This window comes from Spea bombifrons, chromosome 2 (assembly GCF_027358695.1).
Source record: "Spea bombifrons isolate aSpeBom1 chromosome 2, aSpeBom1.2.pri, whole genome shotgun sequence".
In the NCBI taxonomy this organism is placed as follows: Eukaryota; Metazoa; Chordata; class Amphibia; order Anura; family Pelobatidae; genus Spea; species Spea bombifrons.
The window spans coordinates 93,676,771-93,700,032 of record NC_071088.1 but is presented as its reverse complement, the minus strand read 5'-3'; the positions used below and the strand labels follow the sequence as shown (position 1 = coordinate 93,700,032).

At 37.3% G+C, this 23,262-nt stretch overlaps 1 protein-coding gene across 1 annotated transcript in view; it reads left to right on the top strand.

The window, feature by feature from the left end:
• Positions 1–23,262, top strand: part of CUL4A (cullin 4A) — a 30,799-nt gene that overhangs the window by 3,691 nt on the left and 3,846 nt on the right. Inside the window, exons 2-16 of the mRNA XM_053455240.1 lie at positions 9,919–10,055; positions 11,538–11,653; positions 13,242–13,345; positions 14,124–14,193; positions 14,856–14,929; positions 15,293–15,455; positions 16,266–16,355; positions 16,902–16,984; positions 17,388–17,455; positions 17,792–17,910; positions 18,666–18,858; positions 19,477–19,581; positions 21,190–21,300; positions 21,893–21,978; positions 22,455–22,562. Of these exons, the coding sequence (XP_053311215.1) occupies positions 9,926–10,055; positions 11,538–11,653; positions 13,242–13,345; positions 14,124–14,193; positions 14,856–14,929; positions 15,293–15,455; positions 16,266–16,355; positions 16,902–16,984; positions 17,388–17,455; positions 17,792–17,910; positions 18,666–18,858; positions 19,477–19,581; positions 21,190–21,300; positions 21,893–21,978; positions 22,455–22,562 (1,620 nt within the window). The 5' untranslated portion in view covers positions 9,919–9,925. The remainder of the gene's footprint in view (positions 1–9,918; positions 10,056–11,537; positions 11,654–13,241; positions 13,346–14,123; positions 14,194–14,855; positions 14,930–15,292; positions 15,456–16,265; positions 16,356–16,901; positions 16,985–17,387; positions 17,456–17,791; positions 17,911–18,665; positions 18,859–19,476; positions 19,582–21,189; positions 21,301–21,892; positions 21,979–22,454; positions 22,563–23,262) is intronic.

The following is a 23,262-nucleotide window of genomic DNA, read 5'->3' as shown; positions in this document are numbered from 1 at the left end:
GTATCCTAGCAACGGATCAAGCTCCTCACAGTGTCACGGTGCATGTTGGGAAAAAACGTCATCACTTCCTTGCGTCGTATCCTAGCAACGGATCAAGCTCCTCACAGTGTCACGGTGCATGTTGGGAAAAAACGTCATCACTTCCTTGCGTCGTATCCTAGCAACGGATCAAGCTTCTTCTTTCTTCTTCCCTGGATGGGCGTGGTTTACATTCAGATGTTGATGCGTCAATGGTGGGCGTTTTTCGGTCTTCTGTGTATGACGAGGTGTATCCAGGCAACGTATACGCTGAGGCAGTTCTCGGCTTGATCTCTTTTCAGGAGCTGGATGTCGGAGCTTATGGAAAATGATTCTGTGAGCTATATTGGAGATCCAAGCTCATGAAGGTATAAAGGAGGTAAAGGACGGGAAAAAAATATATAATTATGTTCACAGCTCAAAAAACGAGTGAAAAAATAAATGTGAGAGATATAGGTCATATAAGGTAAGTATGTCAGTGTTAGACAGATGTATGAGAGAGATAGATTATCCATGTATGGATAAATAATTTTTTTTTTTTTTTTTTTTTTTTTTTTTTTTTTTTTTTTTTTTATAAAAAAATATATGTATAAAAAAATAAAAAAATAAAAAAATTCAGTTAACATATGTTAAAAAACTGGAACCAAAAGGATATATATAAGGTACCAAAAAAAATATGTATATAAAGGAGAATATATATATATATATATATATATATATATATATACATGTATAAACATATATCTGAGTGGAAGTGTACAAAACATTAGTAAAAGGACAAAGTCGAAGTACAGGGATTGTTTCTTACTGATGATCCAGTTTGAAATATAGTGGAAATAAAATATAATGTGAAGCAAGGCTAGACTCATATAAAAGTAATGATATCCAGATCTGTATTAAGGCCATCTTTTTTGTATGTTTGGAAATTGAAAATCCATTGTGTTTCTTTTTTTGAAAGTGTAGAAATGATGTTGCCTCCTCTCCAGTGTACCGTTACTGAATCTATCCCTATAATTTGAAAATTCGGTAATGAAAAGGAGCTACATGTATTACAGTGTCTGGGGACACTGTGTTTGATGTTGTTGTTACGGATCCCTCCTAAGTGTTCAAGCGCTCTAACCTTCAGTTCTCTCGTAGTTCTGCCAATATATTGCTTTCCACATGTGCATTGTAGCAAATATATAACATTTTTAGTGTTACAGTGTATAAAGTTTTTGATGATGTATTCTTTTCCAGTGTTTGTACAGGTGAATGATGTTGTTTTCTTTGGTTGTGTATAGCAAGTCTTACAGACTTTGCAATGGCCACAACGATGGAAACCAGGAGGTTTTGTGGCAAGAAAATGTTTATTTATTTTTTCTATGGGTGGGAGAGCGCTAGGAGCCAATAGTGTTTTTAAATTTGCCAGCTTTTTATAAATAATCTTTGGTTTATTTGGGAGGTGTTTTCGTAACACCGTATCTTCAAGGAGTATGGGCCAACATTTGTTGATGGCCCTTTTAATAGCTGGAGCCTGATCATTAAATTGTGTAATAAACGAGAAGTCAAAATCTTCTCTATTCTTCTGTTTTTTATTATTACGTACAAGATCCTCCCTTTTAATTTTATGGACAGCCTCTAGACTATTGGTAAGTAGGTCATTTGGATATTTCTTTTCACTGAATTTACTCAGAAGATGATTACTTTGTTCCAGGAAATCTTGATCCTTAGTACAATTTCTGCGAATCCTAGTAATTTGTCCCTTTGGGATGTTTTTTATCCAGTTAGGGTGATGTCGACTAGAAAAGTGTATAAATCCATTTCCATCCGTAGGTTTGAAGAATGTTTTTGTGTTGATTGTATTATTTTCGACGAACAATGTGAGATCGAGGAAATCTATATGGGATTTGCTTATGCAAGAGGTGAATTTTAGATTATATTCATTATTGTTTAGATATGTAATGAATTCCAATAGACGTTCTTCCCGTCCGTTCCATATAATAAGGACATCATCTATATATCTCTTCCAGAGAACCAGATTCGCGCCGAAAGGGTTGTTGTTCCAAATGTGGTTTGTTTCCCAATCTGCCACATAGAGATTTGCGTAACTCGGCGCGAATCTGGTTCCCATAGCTGTCCCGCATGTCTGGAGGAAGAAGTTACCATCAAACGAAAAATAGTTGTGTGTAAGAATGAATCTTATACAATTAATTATGAAATCGTTCTGAAGAGAGTTGATTTTTTTATCCTCTATTATTGCCTTTTTTATTGTTTCTATACCCAACTCATGAGGTATTACCGTATATAGTGAGGCCACATCAACTGTAGCCCATATATAATCTGTAGACCATGTTACTTCTTCCAGAATTTGTAAGATATGTGTGGTGTCTTTAATGTGTGAACGGTTTAGTGACACTAAAGGTTGTAGAAAAGTATCCACGTATTGTGAAACGTTATTAGTGAGGGAGTCAATCCCACTAATGATAGGGCGTCCGGGGGGCTTCTTTAGATTTTTGTGAATCTTAGGGAGAAAGTAAAAGATTGGTATTTTGGGAAATTTATTATCTAAAAAATGGAATTCGTTTTTGTTGAGTATTTTGTTATCAAAACCATCTTGTAAAAGTTGTTTTAATTGAATTTTAAAGGTTTTTGTAGGGTCATTGGACAATTTCTTATAGGTTATTGTATCATTAAGAATCCTATAAGATTCCTCTAGATAGTATGTTCTGTCCATGATGACGATCGCTCCCCCTTTGTCTGCAGCTTTGATTACAATGTTTTTGTCTTCTTTTAGCCTTTTTAAGGACTCTTGTTCCACTTTACTAAGATTATACTGTCTTTTTTTGTTTCTTTCTATTTTCTCGAACTCTTTCTGTAACATGTCAGTGAACACCTCAATGTGTGTGCTTTTGTCTTGTTGAGGGAAAAAACCTGATTTTGGTTTTAAGGTTGTATGTATAAATGGGTCTGTTTCGAGTGATGTTTTATCCATATTTATGCCCTGCTCTATATGGTTTTTAGAGAAAAAACGTTTAACTGTAAGTTTCCTTAGGAACCTTTGTGTGTCTATAAATAGGTTAAAGCCATCCGGTCCTTTATTGGGGGCAAATTTGAGTCCTTTTTCCAGAAGAGAGAGTTCCGTCTTATTAAGGGTATGTTTAGATATGTTTATAATTTCATTATCTTTCTTGTTGCTATTCTGTTTTAATTTATTTCCCTGTCCTCTCGATCCTCTGAATGTCTTGTCTTTCTTTTCCTCATTGGGGACCCTGCCCTGGTCAAGAGTTTTCTCTCCTCGTTCTGTGCTGTTGAGTGGTGGGATTGATCTGATATCATGTATCTTGTTTTTCGGGATTGCTCCCTGTCTAAAAAAGACTTATTAAATTGGTTGGAAGTGTGTGGTCTATTACTATCTTTGTCCCCCCAAACAGAGGACGCGGGCAGTGGAGAGTATGTTTTAGAAATGTCTCTAAAATCATTAGGAGCTTTTTCTTGTCTTTTATAGTTGTTGTATTTATGGTGGTAATTAGAGGACTTTACAGCCCTTTCACCATATCTATCTGATGATACTTTTCTAATTCTTTGTCCATATCTCTCTGATGATGTTCTTCTGTCTGTATTTCTATGGTTTTGATAATCATGCCTCGTTCTTCTTTCTGCATAATTCTTATTTTTATACTGTGTTTGTGTAGGTCTATAGATCATATCCCCTGTTTTTGGTTTAAAACCTTTATGTATATCACTCAGATAGTCTCTCTTATCTCTCTGTAACTTCTTACTTTTAGTTTCAATTATAGTTGTTTCCAATTTTAAGATTCTATCTTTCATATTTTCATTTCTTGTTCTTATTTCCATTGTATCAAAATGTTGGTCTATCCTGTTCTCTATTTGTTGTATATCGGTCTCTATATCTCTCATATTTTCTTGTGCAAAATCTATCAATAATTTCATTAATTCAAATGAGCAGTGGTCAAGAGTGTTGTTCCATTTGGTCATGAACGGTGTGTTGTCATGACCAAACGCCGGATATTTGTGAATTCTTAGACCCCTTGGTATTAATTTATGTGTAATATAATGTTGTAAGAATGTGATTTCCCACCATTTTTTCAATTCCTTTTCAGCGAGTTTTTCTAATTGATTAAATAATTCAGATGGGTTTGGTTCTTCTTTATCCGTGTGTGTGAAAATAGTGTTAAATCTTTGTGTTCTTTGCTCTCTCATATTGGAATAATAATTGCTTGAACAAGCCATATATATACGTGAGGGGTGTTTTAAATAGAGGAAAAATATAAACTGAAAAACTAAAAACTAAAAACACCCAAAAAACACGTGTAAGGTGATGGTAAAAGAATAGGAACCAAAAAATACTTCTCTAATGTATCACTGCCGCAGCCCAACCAAAACGCTCCTCTCGGCGTTCAAACACGTAACCAGCAAAATTCGGGGCGCATGTGTACATAGAAAAAAGAAATAATCTGATAGTGTAATATTGTCAAAAACAATAAGATATGTAGAAGGTGTAAAATGCACTCACAAACAGTGCCAGCACAACAGGCTCGTCTGAGGTATGAAGACTGTTCTTTATTCTTTAAAATCTCTAAGAGCATAAAATAAAGAAAACAACCATATGGTGCAGTATCTTCCTTAATAGTATGTGCGCAAGTTAAAAAAGCACTTACAGGATGGTTGAATTCAAGTCGCTATTCAAAATAAATGTCCATTGAAGTGGATCAGGAACATGCAGATTAAAAACTTCTCAACGCGTTTCGCCGCTCACTGGGCTTCCTCAGGAGAAATAAATATCAATTGATGTCATCCGCTATGATAATCCGCAATCGTGGTGAGTAAAAATAGAATAAAACTTGATTGTCGCCGTCCGCTTTAAATGTCCTCCAGAATGCTTTTAGTCACGGTGCATGTTGGGAAAAAACGTCATCACTTCCTTGAGTCGTATCCTAGCAACGGATCAAGCTCCTCACAGTGTCACGGTGCATGTTGGGAAAAAACGTCATCACTTCCTTGCGTCGTATCCTAGCAACGGATCAAGCTCCTCACAGTGTCACGGTGCATGTTGGGAAAAAACGTCATCACTTCCTTGCGTCGTATCCTAGCAACGGATCAAGCTTCTTCTTTCTTCTTCCCTGGATGGGCGTGGTTTACATTCAGATGTTGATGCGTCAATGGTGGGCGTTTTTCGGTCTTCTGTGTATGACGAGGTGTATCCAGGCAACGTATACGCTGAGGCAGTTCTCGGCTTGATCTCTTTTCAGGAGCTGGATGTCGGAGCTTATGGAAAATGATTCTGTGAGCTATATTGGAGATCCAAGCTCATGAAGGTATAAAGGAGGTAAAGGACGGGAAAAAAATATATAATTATGTTCACAGCTCAAAAAACGAGTGAAAAAATAAATGTGAGAGATATAGGTCATATAAGGTAAGTATGTCAGTGTTAGACAGATGTATGAGAGAGATAGATTATCCATGTATGGATAAATAATTTTTTTTTTTTTTTTTTTTTTTTTTTTTTTTTTTTTTTTTTTTTTTATAAAAAAATATATGTATAAAAAAATAAAAAAATAAAAAAATTCAGTTAACATATGTTAAAAAACTGGAACCAAAAGGATATATATAAGGTACCAAAAAAAATATGTATATAAAGGAGAATATATATATATATATATATATATATACATGTATAAACATATATCTGAGTGGAAGTGTACAAAACATTAGTAAAAGGACAAAGTCGAAGTACAGGGATTGTTTCTTACTGATGATCCAGTTTGAAATATAGTGGAAATAAAATATAATGTGAAGCAAGGCTAGACTCATATAAAAGTAATGATATCCAGATCTGTATTAAGGCCATCTTTTTTGTATGTTTGGAAATTGAAAATCCATTGTGTTTCTTTTTTTGAAAGTGTAGAAATGATGTTGCCTCCTCTCCAGTGTACCGTTACTGAATCTATCCCTATAATTTGAAAATTCGGTAATGAAAAGGAGCTACATGTATTACAGTGTCTGGGGACACTGTGTTTGATGTTGTTGTTACGGATCCCTCCTAAGTGTTCAAGCGCTCTAACCTTCAGTTCTCTCGTAGTTCTGCCAATATATTGCTTTCCACATGTGCATTGTAGCAAATATATAACATTTTTAGTGTTACAGTGTATAAAGTTTTTGATGATGTATTCTTTTCCAGTGTTTGTACAGGTGAATGATGTTGTTTTCTTTGGTTGTGTATAGCAAGTCTTACAGACTTTGCAATGGCCACAACGATGGAAACCAGGAGGTTTTGTGGCAAGAAAATGTTTATTTATTTTTTCTATGGGTGGGAGAGCGCTAGGAGCCAATAGTGTTTTTAAATTTGCCAGCTTTTTATAAATAATCTTTGGTTTATTTGGGAGGTGTTTTCGTAACACCGTATCTTCAAGGAGTATGGGCCAACATTTGTTGATGGCCCTTTTAATAGCTGGAGCCTGATCATTAAATTGTGTAATAAACGAGAAGTCAAAATCTTCTCTATTCTTCTGTTTTTTATTATTACGTACAAGATCCTCCCTTTTAATTTTATGGACAGCCTCTAGACTATTGGTAAGTAGGTCATTTGGATATTTCTTTTCACTGAATTTACTCAGAAGATGATTACTTTGTTCCAGGAAATCTTGATCCTTAGTACAATTTCTGCGAATCCTAGTAATTTGTCCCTTTGGGATGTTTTTTATCCAGTTAGGGTGATGTCGACTAGAAAAGTGTATAAATCCATTTCCATCCGTAGGTTTGAAGAATGTTTTTGTGTTGATTGTATTATTTTCGACGAACAATGTGAGATCGAGGAAATCTATATGGGATTTGCTTATGCAAGAGGTGAATTTTAGATTATATTCATTATTGTTTAGATATGTAATGAATTCCAATAGACGTTCTTCCCGTCCGTTCCATATAATAAGGACATCATCTATATATCTCTTCCAGAGAACCAGATTCGCGCCGAAAGGGTTGTTGTTCCAAATGTGGTTTGTTTCCCAATCTGCCACATAGAGATTTGCGTAACTCGGCGCGAATCTGGTTCCCATAGCTGTCCCGCATGTCTGGAGGAAGAAGTTACCATCAAACGAAAAATAGTTGTGTGTAAGAATGAATCTTATACAATTAATTATGAAATCGTTCTGAAGAGAGTTGATTTTTTTATCCTCTATTATTGCCTTTTTTATTGTTTCTATACCCAACTCATGAGGTATTACCGTATATAGTGAGGCCACATCAACTGTAGCCCATATATAATCTGTAGACCATGTTACTTCTTCCAGAATTTGTAAGATATGTGTGGTGTCTTTAATGTGTGAACGGTTTAGTGACACTAAAGGTTGTAGAAAAGTATCCACGTATTGTGAAACGTTATTAGTGAGGGAGTCAATCCCACTAATGATAGGGCGTCCGGGGGGCTTCTTTAGATTTTTGTGAATCTTAGGGAGAAAGTAAAAGATTGGTATTTTGGGAAATTTATTATCTAAAAAATGGAATTCGTTTTTGTTGAGTATTTTGTTATCAAAACCATCTTGTAAAAGTTGTTTTAATTGAATTTTAAAGGTTTTTGTAGGGTCATTGGACAATTTCTTATAGGTTATTGTATCATTAAGAATCCTATAAGATTCCTCTAGATAGTATGTTCTGTCCATGATGACGATCGCTCCCCCTTTGTCTGCAGCTTTGATTACAATGTTTTTGTCTTCTTTTAGCCTTTTTAAGGACTCTTGTTCCACTTTACTAAGATTATACTGTCTTTTTTTGTTTCTTTCTATTTTCTCGAACTCTTTCTGTAACATGTCAGTGAACACCTCAATGTGTGTGCTTTTGTCTTGTTGAGGGAAAAAACCTGATTTTGGTTTTAAGGTTGTATGTATAAATGGGTCTGTTTCGAGTGATGTTTTATCCATATTTATGCCCTGCTCTATATGGTTTTTAGAGAAAAAACGTTTAACTGTAAGTTTCCTTAGGAACCTTTGTGTGTCTATAAATAGGTTAAAGCCATCCGGTCCTTTATTGGGGGCAAATTTGAGTCCTTTTTCCAGAAGAGAGAGTTCCGTCTTATTAAGGGTATGTTTAGATATGTTTATAATTTCATTATCTTTCTTGTTGCTATTCTGTTTTAATTTATTTCCCTGTCCTCTCGATCCTCTGAATGTCTTGTCTTTCTTTTCCTCATTGGGGACCCTGCCCTGGTCAAGAGTTTTCTCTCCTCGTTCTGTGCTGTTGAGTGGTGGGATTGATCTGATATCATGTATCTTGTTTTTCGGGATTGCTCCCTGTCTAAAAAAGACTTATTAAATTGGTTGGAAGTGTGTGGTCTATTACTATCTTTGTCCCCCCAAACAGAGGACGCGGGCAGTGGAGAGTATGTTTTAGAAATGTCTCTAAAATCATTAGGAGCTTTTTCTTGTCTTTTATAGTTGTTGTATTTATGGTGGTAATTAGAGGACTTTACAGCCCTTTCACCATATCTATCTGATGATACTTTTCTAATTCTTTGTCCATATCTCTCTGATGATGTTCTTCTGTCTGTATTTCTATGGTTTTGATAATCATGCCTCGTTCTTCTTTCTGCATAATTCTTATTTTTATACTGTGTTTGTGTAGGTCTATAGATCATATCCCCTGTTTTTGGTTTAAAACCTTTATGTATATCACTCAGATAGTCTCTCTTATCTCTCTGTAACTTCTTACTTTTAGTTTCAATTATAGTTGTTTCCAATTTTAAGATTCTATCTTTCATATTTTCATTTCTTGTTCTTATTTCCATTGTATCAAAATGTTGGTCTATCCTGTTCTCTATTTGTTGTATATCGGTCTCTATATCTCTCATATTTTCTTGTGCAAAATCTATCAATAATTTCATTAATTCAAATGAGCAGTGGTCAAGAGTGTTGTTCCATTTGGTCATGAACGGTGTGTTGTCATGACCAATATCTTATTGTTTTTGACAATATTACACTATCAGATTATTTCTTTTTTCTATGTACACATGCGCCCCGAATTTTGCTGGTTACGTTATGAAGGTCCAACCCCAGTGAGTTTCCTAGTGGGAGGAATAAGAGGTGAACACCTATTTTTAAATTTGTTTTTTTTTTAATTATGTTTATTTAGTTTTTTTTTTTACTTTTCAGACTTTTTGTTAACTGGAGATCGCTCTTCTTTAAAGACCTCAACAATCTCTCATGGAACTAGATGATACCCCTTATGATGTCATTTTATTTATTTTTTTAATATTTTTAACTATTTTAAATATAAAAAAAATATATGTTTTGAAGTGAGGGAAACCTTACCCCCCTCCCCATTTGATCCACGCTCCTGCTGATCTGTTACATCGGATCAGTGAGCTGGAAGCTAGAGATGCTGGCTCCTGCTGACAGGGGAAATCCAAGGCTGTCTAACTTCAGCCTGAGGGGCCATGTACCGGCATAAACCATGCGATGTCCTTGGTTGCAAAGGGGTTAAGCCATTTCATCAGATGGCTGTAATAGTACATCCCAAAATTCTGACAACTAACATCCTATCGCTTTAAACATCAGCAACGCCAGATCCTTGCTGGTGTATTGTAATAAGTTTTCCCAGATTCCCTGCCAACAACCAATCAGTGCTTGCCTTTGTGTCACATGATAGGTGTTCCTGATGTCAACTTTGAATGTGACAAAATTTGACATGATTAAAGTATTTCTGGGAAGGCTTTGGGCATTGATCAGCGTGAGTTATGTTATCTATCTAACAAATGCCATTGTCGGCATATTTCACCTTTTTTTTTTCTTTGTCATTAAATATTTTTGTTTGTGTGACAAGTTTCTGATGCCTGCTAATGCCTTGGGTGTTTCATGGCCGGGTGAGGACGGCTCCCTTGACTGTGTAATTCACTTTGCTTGTCTTTTGCAGTGTTATCATGGCACAGGAAGCTCAGAAGAAAGCCAACTTTTCAGTGCTGGCGGGGCACACTAATGGGTTAACGAAGCCAGCATCCCTTGTGTCAAAGCCTGGAGCTTCGAAGAAACTGGTTATCAAAAACTTTAAAGGTAGGTGTAGGTGTTTTGCTTTAAGGACCCCCCCACCTAATGTTATTGTTTGTTATGTTTATTTTATTTATTTTGGAAACTTGAAATGTATCAGACGTTCCAATCGTTGTGTACAATATAATCATTCTGAGGTACAGATTTATGAATGAGACAAATAAATAAGCCAGTCTTAAACAAAATTTGTAACAAATTACCCAGCGCTGTACAATTTAAATGGGGCAGTTAACACACAACAAATATACATTAATACATACAGATACATCAGGAGTTGCCGGTAAGCTCGCCATCTAGCTTTATTGGTACTTTTTTTACAAAGTTCCTGGCAGGAATGGTGGACTTATGAGCGCCCCACTCGTGAGCTTATATATTAAATATAATTTACCCCCCCAGGCGTATTTATAGATATCTAGTATAAGGCAAACCAGGTATTGCATAACACGCTACAGTGGTTAAAAAAAAGTGTTACTAAATTCCAAACTAAATAGTAAAAGTAAACTTTGTGTGTATTTATTTTGGAAATGCAAGGCTTTACTGTAGGTAGAAGCTTCAGCTCCCCACCTCCTCCCTGCACATGTTAGGGATGGGGAAAGGGGAAAAGGCCTATAGGATGATTCTGCAGAATCCCGCCAGACACTTGCGAGGGAGACTCCATGCTCATTTACAGATACTTCTATGCTCTCCTGTGCATAAAGTGCTTATGATGGCCGAAGTGTCCCCTTAACCGTGGCCTTGCGTCAACCTGGAAGCCGGTCGGCAGCCTCCACAGCATTCAGAAAGGTTCTTTCCACAATTGCTTTTAAAAATAAACGGCTGTGTATTATTCACAATAATACGATTTTGAAGTAGTAATACCTGTTCACCTCTACAGGTAATATATTGGTAACGTGGCACTATACCCCAAACTTAAGTAACGTTTTGGAGACAACTTTTGCGTGGATTCCAGTACATTTTATTTATGTATAGATAATAGGAGTTAAAAAATGAAACATCATATTCCTCCAACCCTGCTTGATTGCATTTAGATGCTTCCCAGAAAATTGCCAGAGGACTTCTCACATTACAAGCTCCTGCTCCGCTCCCACACCTCTGCCCTCCATCTCTACAAACGTCACCACACACCCTCACCACCTACTTCTCTGCCCAAGATTTTGCTACCCATTGTAAAAATAAAATGGACAAAATCAGGGATAACATCCTCTCCCAGTACCCCTTAGTGAGGTTTCAGATGTCCGCTTGTCCTCCCACTTGACCGTATCTCATCTCCTGCCGTCCTGTGTCCTTACACCAACCCTAACCAATGTGTTTAACCTCTCTCTCTCCACTCGTGTATTCCACCCCCCTCCAAACCCACGATAATCTCTCCTGTTCTGCAGAAATGTAATAAATATTTAATGCTCAATTACAATATAAATATCCGCCTGTTTTTAAGGTAATTGCCTGTTTACTGTATGTGCGCGCTAATCGTTATGCTTGTTCTTACAGATAAGCCCAAACTACCTGACAACTACACACAGGATACGTGGCAGAAGCTCCGTGAAGCCGTAAATGCTATAGAAAGCAGCAGATCTATAAAGTATAATCTTGAAGAACTCTATCAGGTATGTGGAATAATTTGCTTACGCAGGGCTGAAGATTTGTTGTGCTGCTGAACCGGCCTGCTGTCTCCTTTCATTTGGAATACTATTACATTCACGCGCGAGTGAGGACTGGTTTGAAAGTACGGACAGCTCCAGGGGGCCGTACATTTGTAAATGTCTTGCTACTCCTTTTTAATAACTTAGTTCACAACTACATTTAGTTATATGATGCATAATACACCTATAATACATTTTCAGCCAGACAGGTACTCATAAATGATACTTGATAAATGATACGGCCCTCAACATCATTGTGGTTTAGGGCAAGGGGAGTTGTCTGCAAACACTCATCTGCCATTTTTTTCTGTTCAATAAAATATATATAGGCCAACACAAACAGTTCTTTGGTGACCTGTCTGTTAATAAGGACAAGAGATCGTGAATTAAGATGTGAAGAATAGAATTCTCACCCAAACAATGAAAAGTGTTCTTCACAGTAAGAACAATAACAGTGTGGCATTCACTACCCATAGAAGTTGTGCTATCAAATTCAAATGATGATTGTAAAAATAGGTTGGCTTTTCCTACTGTACCAGTGTGTGTTAATGTTATTACCGGTTTAGTGTTGCCAATTTTTTTTTTATTTTACTGGCAATTTTCGCTCTTCCTTGTTGAAGTAGCTCTACAGAATCAGCTGGTGCTTTATAAATGTAAGGTGTAAAGGCAGGACGTCCATCTAAAGGGGGGTCACTTACAGTACCACTATGTACATGGGATTGTAGGCCCACTGCCAACAACGTATCCCTGGCACTCTAAGGGTTAATGGGTGTAATGTAGTTACGGCATTTGTATCATTTAGAGCTGTGTATACATTCAAGCTGCGGGGAGGTATGCATTTTGTGTCCATTTATCTCAAATTGGCAGAAGGACAGCAAAAATGAATATGCTAAGCGATGGTATGAAAACCAAAAGCTCATGAAATATCATGGCTTTCGCTAAGGCGTTAAGAATATTCATTACTTCCTTGTGATGATTTCAGGTACCTGAACGTCGCTATGCAAATTCTGCTAATCCTCGCATTCGCAATGTGTTTTTCATAACAGCTTGGCACTTATTTCTCAACTTCTTGTAACGTTTGGGAATGTGGAGTTTGGTTACGCAGTTTAAACCTGCTCCTGTTCTTTCAGCGCTTGCTGGTAATTGACCGGTGTCTGTGATCCATCACCGGCTGGGGTTCTTGCGGATTCACTCCATCAGCACCAGTTTGTTTATTTGGTTTTATAGAAATCTGCTTTACACCTGGACTCTGCCTTGCGTTTTAGCCAGATCTTTCATGACAAGACTGGAGTCTCACCAAAGAAAACGCAGTATTTACCAAAGTGCGCTTATTTGAAAGCCTGAGTCCCCCTTTGAAATCAGCATTCACTTTACTCTGTATATTGCCCATAGGATCGTCCAGATCCATTTCAAAGAAAGTTGAGGCTTTACACGTTGAAGGACATTTTAATGTTAAAAAATGAAATGATGGTATTTTATGCACATATTGTGTGCTAATGTTGTGTTTAATCATTATATAAGTCGTTTTTTATGTATTTTTTTTTTCTTTCAGGCTGTTGAAAATTTATGTTCCTATAAAGTTTCCCACACTCTGTACAAACAGCTCCGCCAAGTATGTGAAGAACACATGAAAGCGCAGATCCATCAATTCAGGGAATATCCTTTGATAACAACGCTGGGGAGGATGTTTGGCATATTTGAATGCCCCAAAGGAGCAATGGGGATAGTAGATCAAGCAGTTCTGATGTAAACTATTCAGTGAAGCAGTCACCAGGACCATTCCATTGGTTGTTGTGGTGATGTCTTCACTTTTACCAAATTGCACATTTATTTACTTATACATAGCCACCAATATGTACATGTGCAGCCTTTAATGCAGAGGGGCATTCACTGAAGCCATATGCTGTTAATTAGGTAATACAGTGGAGCGTCTAGATTTTTCATACTGACTTGACTGCACAAAATTCCATGAAGGCTGCATTGGTCCCTCGTGATGTATTTATTTTTTACTATTATTATTATTTTTTTTTTACTTTTAGCCTTTGGTAGGACTTGAAAACCTTATTGTTTAGATTTACTGACATCACAAGGCTGCACCTTGCACCCCATGTTATTTCTTCTGATTGCTAACAGACAAAAAGACGTCTCCACCCTGCCTTCCTTGCCGTTTCTGTTCAGTGCTATTATCTTATATAACAAATCCTGCAAGTCAGGATTTGTAATGCTTGGCATGTAGCTTGGTCTAGAGCCACATTATTATTATTATTATTGTGTGGTGACATTAAATCACTCTTACATACCAGTGGTGAATAGACTACATTACATGCTCACATTACAGCAGGTGGGGCATTAAGCAGGCCATAATTGTCGTCGTTTTGAATTATTTGACATCATTTGCGTAGTTGATCTTTCCTTAGCCACGTTGTTTTTGCACAGATTCTCTGGACAGCGTTCTATTTTTAAGCAAAGTCAATAGGTGTTGGAAGGATCACTGTAGGCAAATGGTAATTGGTCTGAGAATATATATAAATACATGAGAACGTTTCTAGTATTAAGTTCTGTTATTCTTCATGTTCTGAAAAACAAGTTGTACTATAAAACATCATGGTTAATAATTTAACATTTTATTATTTCAAAATTATTTCCATTGAAATTGGGTTGCTTTTCAACTATATAACAAATATTATAATAATATTTGGCTACCTGATACCCTGTTCCTGTCTTACCATTGATGATTGCAGTTCACCCACTTGTATGACTTAACGTGCACACAGTGGAACTCTTTGAACTCATTTAAATAGAAATGTAGAATTTGATGGCAGATAAGTACCGGTTGTCCGACCTAGTCTGCCCATTTTTTTTCTTATGTAAATACCTCAATTAGTCCTCGGTCTCATCTTAGATTTAAAATAGTTGTATGCCTACCCCATCCATGTTTAAATACCCTCGCTGTATTAGTCTCTGTCCCTTTTCGCCGGCAGGTTGTTCCACTAATCTACCACCCTCGGGGAAACTGACACAACTGCAGTGCATTTGCTTAGTTTATTTAACTCCCTTAAATGAATGATTCTTCTAAAAGCTATTGTAATGATCCAGCTGTGCTTAGACGTCATTTATAGATGATATTCACTGTTATGAAAATCAATTGTTAGACTTTCTTTTTTAGATCATGATCAGAAGTATTTTCCTGTTCTTGGATCGGACATATGTCCTTCAGAACTCTATGCTTCTGTCGATATGGTAAGTCTCTGTCTAGTTTCCCTGACGCGTGTTCCCATATATGTCTGCATATTTTATTAAAAAAGTGTACCGTACTCCACTTCACAAAGTTAATGATCCATGCCTTAATATGCATTCACTGTTGGAAAGGGGGTTCAGGGCTTTAAGGTGAAAAAAGGCAAAATACGCAAATGTGGTTTAAATACTATTATTCTTCTGGATGAAGTAGGGAATTAGTCTGTTTCCAAAATGCAAAATAAAAGTAAGAATGTACATTTACTTTTGATTTTTCGAAAATCTTTAGTGAAAATGTCCACGTTTCATAGATTTATTTTTTTTTTCTATAAATATGTGAACCTTTAAAGTCTGGGATTATTTGTGCAGGGATATGGGTTTGGAGCTGTTTCGCAGTCATGTCATAAGTGACAAGATGGTTCAGACGAAGACCATTGATGGGATCTTGCAGCTAATTGAGAGAGAGCGCTCCGGAGAGGCTGTGGACCGGAGCTTGCTGCGCAGCTTACTCGGCATGTTGTCTGATTTACAAGTGAGTAGCTCGTGGGGTCACGGTGTAAATAATGTATTTCACTTTCAATCAAAGCAATAGTGATCAAATACACAAAACATATACACTAAACTATGTTAAATAGAAATATAAACTGATGTGTGTTATCTTGTAACGTAATAGGTAGATAATATTGTTCATGATGCTGTTTGTAACGGTAACTGAATAGGCCACACGCTACACGCTCGTCCCTGTGTGGCAAAACAAACAAGCTACTTGCATTCAACTCACTCGTTATATATTATGCCATGAAGGAATTAGGACCCCTTCCTAAGCATAAGGTATCTATGTTGAGTGAGAGGATTGATGGATGTTGGGGGACAGTACTGGTAGAAGCAGCCTACACTAAGAGTCAGATTCTTGCCACTGAATGGTTTGTTGAACTCCTTCCGTGCATGTGCAGGGGGGGTTGAACAGACCCCCAACCACAGTGTTTGAGGACCCAACAGCTGACTGGCTGTAAGTATACAACGTACATGGAGATGTGTCTGACTGATAAAATCTCTTGCGTGGAAGATGGGGAGGGCACCATAAAAATGTAAAGGGACCGCGCAGCTATGCATTAAAATATCTATAGATTCCTTTCAACATGTTGTAGTAATACTGTTACTCTAAACTGTTTTGTTTCTCTACAAATTAGTTCATTCTATTTACTACTCCTTGCTTTTGTTAAATAATTTAGAGTTGTATAAACATTGGGAAATCAACGTCACATTTCCTTCAGTGTTTTAGCATCGTGTGTGTGTGTCTGTGTATGTCTATAAACGTATTCATATTTTCTTTTCCTTAAAGGTATACAAGGACTCTTTCGAGGTCCGGTTTTTGGAGGAAACAAATAGCTTGTATGCTGCGGAAGGTCAAAGGTTAATGCAAGAAAGAGAGGTGCGAGAGAGTGCTATAATCCATGTATTCGTTCCTTGCAGCAGATGTTTTTAGTGAGTGCCTTTTAGAACCTTGTAACATAACCATTCACTGTGGGCTGCCCAGGCCAGAATTAAAGGATATCTATGCTGATATCATAATTATGTGTCCCGTTAACTAAATTGCAGCCTGTTACCTGCAAACATAAGCCCATACGTATCGTAAAAGGGACCAAATAATTACTTGGATGGCAAATAACGCACAGTGATGTTGGTTTATAAAAATCTTGTTGTACTCTGTTCCTTTAAATATAATGTTGAGTGATAGAGTGTGGATCTGGAAGTTCATGACTTTTGAGAACACATGGCCCTTTCTAGATCTTGAACACCAAAGAAAAGGAGGGTGATATATGAGGCATGGCGAATAAGCACTTTTAGTTTGCAGTGAACGAATACCTGTTATAGAGAGTTTGCCATCAACTAATATAAGAGTTGAAACAATTGCAAACATTCTGAATAAATGCTGTGTATCGTGTGGCATCTGTTCTAATAGTATGGTTGTTTTTAGATCCCGGAGTATCTTCACCATGTGAACAGGCGCTTGGAAGAAGAGGTGGACAGGGTTATTACGTATTTAGACCATGGAACTCAGTAAGTACATGATATGAGCACCTATGAAGGGCTAAGTCTTATGTATTTTTCCTGAAGGGCAGACTAAGTTGGCCTTGCATAATGCATTGGTAAAGCCGTGAGATAATCTGGTTATAAAATAACTATATTATTACTTGTGTGTATATGAGCTCTGTTCCTGTTTGTTTTGGGGAGCGTACTTAAGTACACATCCTGCTTCAGTAGCAAGCAGGGGGTCATTTTCTAACGTCGGTAGAAAGAGAATGAGTTCTCTGAGTTGAATTGTGTAAAGTGTTTTGGGGTCTCCAATGGTAGCATTCTCATGGGATGCTAAAACCTGTGTTGTTGGTAGTTCTTTTTTAAAACGCCAAAAAATGTATTTGGGTTTTTTTTAACGTGTAATATGCTGTCTTTTGTTGTACAGTAAACCGTTGATAGCGTGTGTGGAGAAACAGCTGCTGGGAGAGCACTTGGCTGCCATCTTACAAAAAGGTAAAATGAATATGGCTTGTTTATACAGTCCGGACCTTATATCACATGCCCAAATGAGCCATGAAAAGTCTGTGCCCCAACAATCTGTTACATTTTGTTGCTCTTTGTTATCTTTTACCTTCTGGCCATTATGTGTGCAGGCCTGTCTCACGCATTGTCCACATTCTTGTTTATTAACTTCCTATTATCTTGGCAGGGCTAGACGTACTTAGAATAGATTACCTACGTCACCTGTACAACTTTTAATAAACTAATACTTCCCTACCCTTGTGTATGCTGAAAGAATACTGATCTATATTGCAATTGTTGGTTTTTATTTTCTTCTTCTTAACATAGGTCTGAAGAACATGCTAGATCAAAACAGGGTGCCAGATTTGACCCTGATGTACCAACTCTTCAGCCGAGTGAAAGGTGGCCAGTCAATCCTCCTGCAGCATTGGGGAGAGTACATTAAAGTAAGTTATACTTTTTTGCCTTGTAAACTGGCTGCCATGTCCCATAAGTTTTTTGTTTTACTGGGATCAGTAAAACGCTGTTTCATGCATGGCTACTGGCGGCATTCATTCAAACGGTCCCAGTGTTTTCTCAACTACGGGCTGGATTCATGACTGAACCCTAATAGAGAGGAGAACAGCTTTGTAGCTGAACACTCTGCAGGGCACATGGTGTCTGGCATTAAAGCAAGCATCCCAAAATTGTGTATATATTTGGTGAATCATACGGCCGTTTCGTAGATATTTTTAATGATCGTTTTCCACCTACCTGCCATGGAAGTGATTTATCCTAGGTACATTTCATGTAGCTTCCTATTTTCGAAACCGTGCAATGTCTATATTTATGGGCTTCATGTACTAGAGGCAGAGACACACTAAATGCACATGTGGGGTTAAAATCCACTTGGGAGTTGGCGGAGTACCGTGTTAAAGCCAGATCCTGTGTTGGGATCCCTTTCGTAATGAGTGGGCCGTCAGGTCAGCCTGCAAATGAGCAGCTTGGTAAATAGGAATTTCTCGCGCTTGTCTGATATTCCCCAAGTTTTTTGCTTAATTAACACTGTTGTTTAAATTATTGGCTTGGGCTCTTCTGACTCAGCACAGTTAGTTTCAGTGTCACATGTTTTGGAAGGAAATCAGAATGGACTGGTGTAATCACATTTTTATGTAAAGCTTTGCTTTGGACCCATAGTTCAAAAATACTGTTTTATCTTCAGAGTTTTGGCAGTTCTATAGTTGTGAATCCTGAGAAAGACAAAGAGATGGTGCAGGAGTTACTGGACTTCAAGGATAAGGTGGACCATATCATTGATGTCTGCTTTCAGAAGAATGAGAAGTTTGTAAACATGATGAAAGAGTCATTTGAGACCTTTGTCAACAGACGGGCTAATAAACCAGCAGAACTTATAGGTATGCCTCGCTTTTCGTCTATAAATGGCTCCTCGTTTTTAAGAAAATATGTTGATGGACAGGCCATAGAGCGCTCTTCGATAAAAGACACTTTACAAGAAAACCCATACTGGTTTCTGTTAAACAGTGTGTACAAATACAACATCCACTGTAGTTTAGTGTTTAGCAAAATATAGGTTTAAAGTGTGCACTGGATGCATTTTGGGAAAATATACCAAGATGACACCCCCTTGCTTAAAACACCACGTATCCACAGTTTCATGCTAAAAGAGGCTTTTTACATTAAATATTATTTTTACAGAGCAGATTCACATATTCTAGTGGTTCTTCCCTCGACATCCCTGATTAGAGAGTAACTTATTTCATTGATCAGTTGAATGTGCTCCAAATCTTTAGAGGAATTGAAAAAAAAATACGGTACTATGTATGTATTACAGATAGTTGTTACGACATCTAGAAATTGTTGCTTTCTACATAGGCCAAGTCTATATTTATGTTTTGTACTTGCATTCAGATGACCAGTGCTGATAGTACTGTTAGTACTGAAATATCATGTTTTATAAGTTTTCCTGTGTCGCTTCGTACTATTGTTTATAGATACAACTTTTTTTTATGCAGCAAAATATGTTGATTCTAAGCTTCGTTCTGGAAACAAGGAAGCGACAGATGAAGAGCTGGAGAGATTCCTTGATAAGATCATGATCATTTTTAGATTCATTCATGGTAGGTTTTAACCAGTGTGTTTATTTTCCAAATTATTTGGGCATCTTGTTTTGTAAGTGGTATGCCATCATGATATATCCATTAAACAAAATCTGTTTTACACATACAGGCTTTACTATAATAGAAGTAATTTAGAACATTAATTACCTATATATAAAAAGTATTAAGTGGCCATATATTCTTCAGTGGCGTCTGCACTTAACGTTTGCTTCGTTGTTTTCTTATTTCTATAAAAACTCTTAAAGGGACATTCCAGCAATCATATACACACTTTAATGCATATGGTAGCTGTGTCCCTTCTTAAGTTATGTCCTCCCTCTTCCAAATGCATGGAGGGATTCCTTGTTCCACCCCAGCCAAGCGCATGCTTATCACAGTGCATGTGGGATGTACTCTCTGCCGGCTAGCTAGCTCCAGTGCTGGCTCGCATATGGGTTCCAGTGGGATTAATGAGACCCCCTGTGCTCATTACACCAACTAGCCTTTGCATGCAGCCAAAAGTGTTGTGAAAACCAGACCACGGAGGTGGTGATCCGCTGCAACTTCTAATGGTGATTACCTTACAAAGTACTTTAATGTGCATAGTCCATTTGTTGGGCTCAGTGGCCCACCACACAGTCCATATGAGAGTTTAAGTGGAACCCCCTTAAATGTACCTGCCAATGCTCCCATCCTCCTGCACGTGGGCTTACTAATAGGATGCTAGTCTACAAGGCATGACAGGACCGTTCCTTTAAAGATAATGGATGTGCAAGTCTTTCTACCCCAGCCCACAAGTATAATGCCCCTGTTAAGCCCAATATGGTGTATGTGTAATAACTCATCATAAACCAAAGCATAAAAAAAGAATAAAGGTATTACACATTTAGAATGTGTTTTGCATAAAACATAGTTTCTCACAATATAACTGTATTTTAAATTATATGTTAAGCACATTGCAGGCATAGTGAAGCTATTACAACATCAAATATGAATTTTTATTAACATGGTTTATGTGATACTTTTGTATAGCTCTTCACTCCCAATCATGTCCTTTTGCATTAACATGTTGTAGGGCGATCTATATGTTAACTACTAGATCAATATATGTTTTGACTATACAAGTTGCATCTTGTCACCCAATGGATACATGTTATCAGGATTAAGATATTTTAGATGCCAAGAAGAAAAAACATCCCACCTAACGGACTACGGTTTCATAGGGCTTCTCCTGATGTCTCTTTGCATAATGCACTCGGGGTCACTGAGCGGTGGAATATTCTGATTTTATCGGATTATGTTTTCCAATATACATTATACTGAGTTAATGTTACAATGCAGACCTTTTTCCTCCAAGTTTTGCTGGCCTGGCATGTCTAAAGGTTACTGTAAGTGAACGAGGAGCTCTGGAAATTGCACCAATTCGCTGGGTTTGCCTAGACATGTGATGATAAAATCTGCAGCATGACATCTTGCTGTTCTTTTTATTTCTTGTCGGTGATGTCCTTGCTCAGGACCGCATTGCAGGAACGCAGCGTGGTGAACATTCCTGTGGTCGTGTGAAATGTAGACTCTACCTTGGTCGAGGCGTTCATGCTGTTGAAATGGTTGGTTTTTCCTGTCTTGCAGGTAAAGATGTGTTTGAAGCGTTTTATAAGAAGGATCTTGCGAAAAGGTTGTTGGTTGGGAAAAGTGCGTCTGTGGATTCCGAGAAATCAATGTTATCCAAACTCAAACACGGTAAGGGAGGATTGCGTCACAGCATTTGGTTTAGTAACTGTACTTCATGGGCTGACATTAAAAAGGGATAGAAACTCCAAAGTCATGTTCACGTAGCTCTCACCAGTTTTCATCTAGTATATGTGTGTGCCAAAGCCAAAAAATGGATGCAGGAATAGGGGTATAAATATTTAAATGAAACTGATTCTCAAAAAAAAGTGTCATGGGCCCTAAACATAGAGAACAACCACTAACACCCACCTTTTAATATGTAGAAAACCCAAAAAGAGCACAGGTATAGAATAATGCGTGGCTAATGATAAACGTCACAATCCCTTAAAAGCAACTTTGTCTCTTGGCATATTGCCAACTCCCAACACTTTAGAGTCTGCTTTGTTTCAGTAAATATTGTAGTCTATTATTCTCAAATTTTGCTACTACTTGTTTTAGATATTAGTTAATTATTGTGGCAGTCATCACATTAAGCGGCAAGTGATGCATTTGTTGATTGTACTAGAAGTAGTGACACCCTGGTGGGATATGATCCTTGTATTTGCTGTGTAAACAAGCCGTCTAGGTTCTGTGACCTGTTCTGTCCATCTTCTCTCTGTAGAATGCGGCGCTGCATTTACGAGTAAACTCGAGGGGATGTTTAAAGATATGGAACTCTCCAAAGACGTGATGGTTCAGTTCAAGCAGGTAAATCTGGTTATATGGTTACAACATAATAATAGAAATAGGAAGGTGCATGAATATCCCCTGTCCCGTGTATAGGCATCCATACTATCAGAGGACATAGTCTGGGAGGTCAGAAACCATTATGTAATATCATAGATTTTATGGGTTTTTAGAAAAGGATAGAAGGCCGTAGATGAATTCTGGGCTACCAGACAGATACCAATGTCTTGAATCATTTACTTCATTCTGGTGAAGATCATTTTACCTACTTTTCAATCTGTGGTCACAACTGAAAAACCTAGAGACATTACACTTATCTAAGGTTCCGATGTCTACTTCAGTAACCTAAATAGCAGAAAAACTCTTTTTGGTTACAATTAATGTGCTCACATGACTTTACTTACTTGACCTTATTCATACAAATGTAATCTTATGACTTCTATCTATATGGATATACAACTGATATACTAAATATTTGTTTGCTTTTCTTTATATAGTATATGCAGAGTCACAGCGACCCAGGCACCATAGACTTGACGGTTAATATATTGACAATGGGCTACTGGCCAACCTATACGCCCATGGATGTTCATTTACCAACAGAGGTAAGAAAGATAGGTCAAGTAGCTATTACCTGCTGCCATGTTTTTCTAGGAGGCAACTGTAAAAAAAAAAAAAAAAAAAAAAAGGCTGTGTGTGTATATACTAAGGTGTACACCTAAAGTAATGTAACAGTTCTTTGATTTAGTTATGTGATGTTGTGTAAGATATAGTCGGTACATGTGCCTCCAGTGCTAGAGATTGTTTAGATCATGCAGTTCCTCTGTGTAGCTATCAACTCCAAAAATCTTGTATGGCAGCAATTAAAACCATATGATGCGATGGTGACATCTTTCAAATAGGAGCCCAGCCGGCAATTAAAGTTAAAAATTAAGTCAAATGAGTAAGTCATTAATTTGTATAGTATAGAAGTAAGTATTATTAATATTCTGGAATGTGGAAGCTCCTCTTTAGGAATAATGGTTGATTAAACGTTCATGTCATACTCACATGCAATTTCTAGAAGCAAGTTGTCCATGCAGTAGAAAACTTCTATCCCAGTTTAAATTCTAAACGCCCTAAAAAAACTTGGGCTGCCCTCAATCCACAGGGTGAGGAGCCTGTAAAATGAGCAATTCGGACGTAGCAGGAGGCAGCCCACTAATATTATTTCAGTGTCTAATATGAACAATATACAGGAGTTCTATTCACACCAACCAGAATCTGAGAGCGGGGTTTACTCCTTACCTTGAACATGTTTTTGGT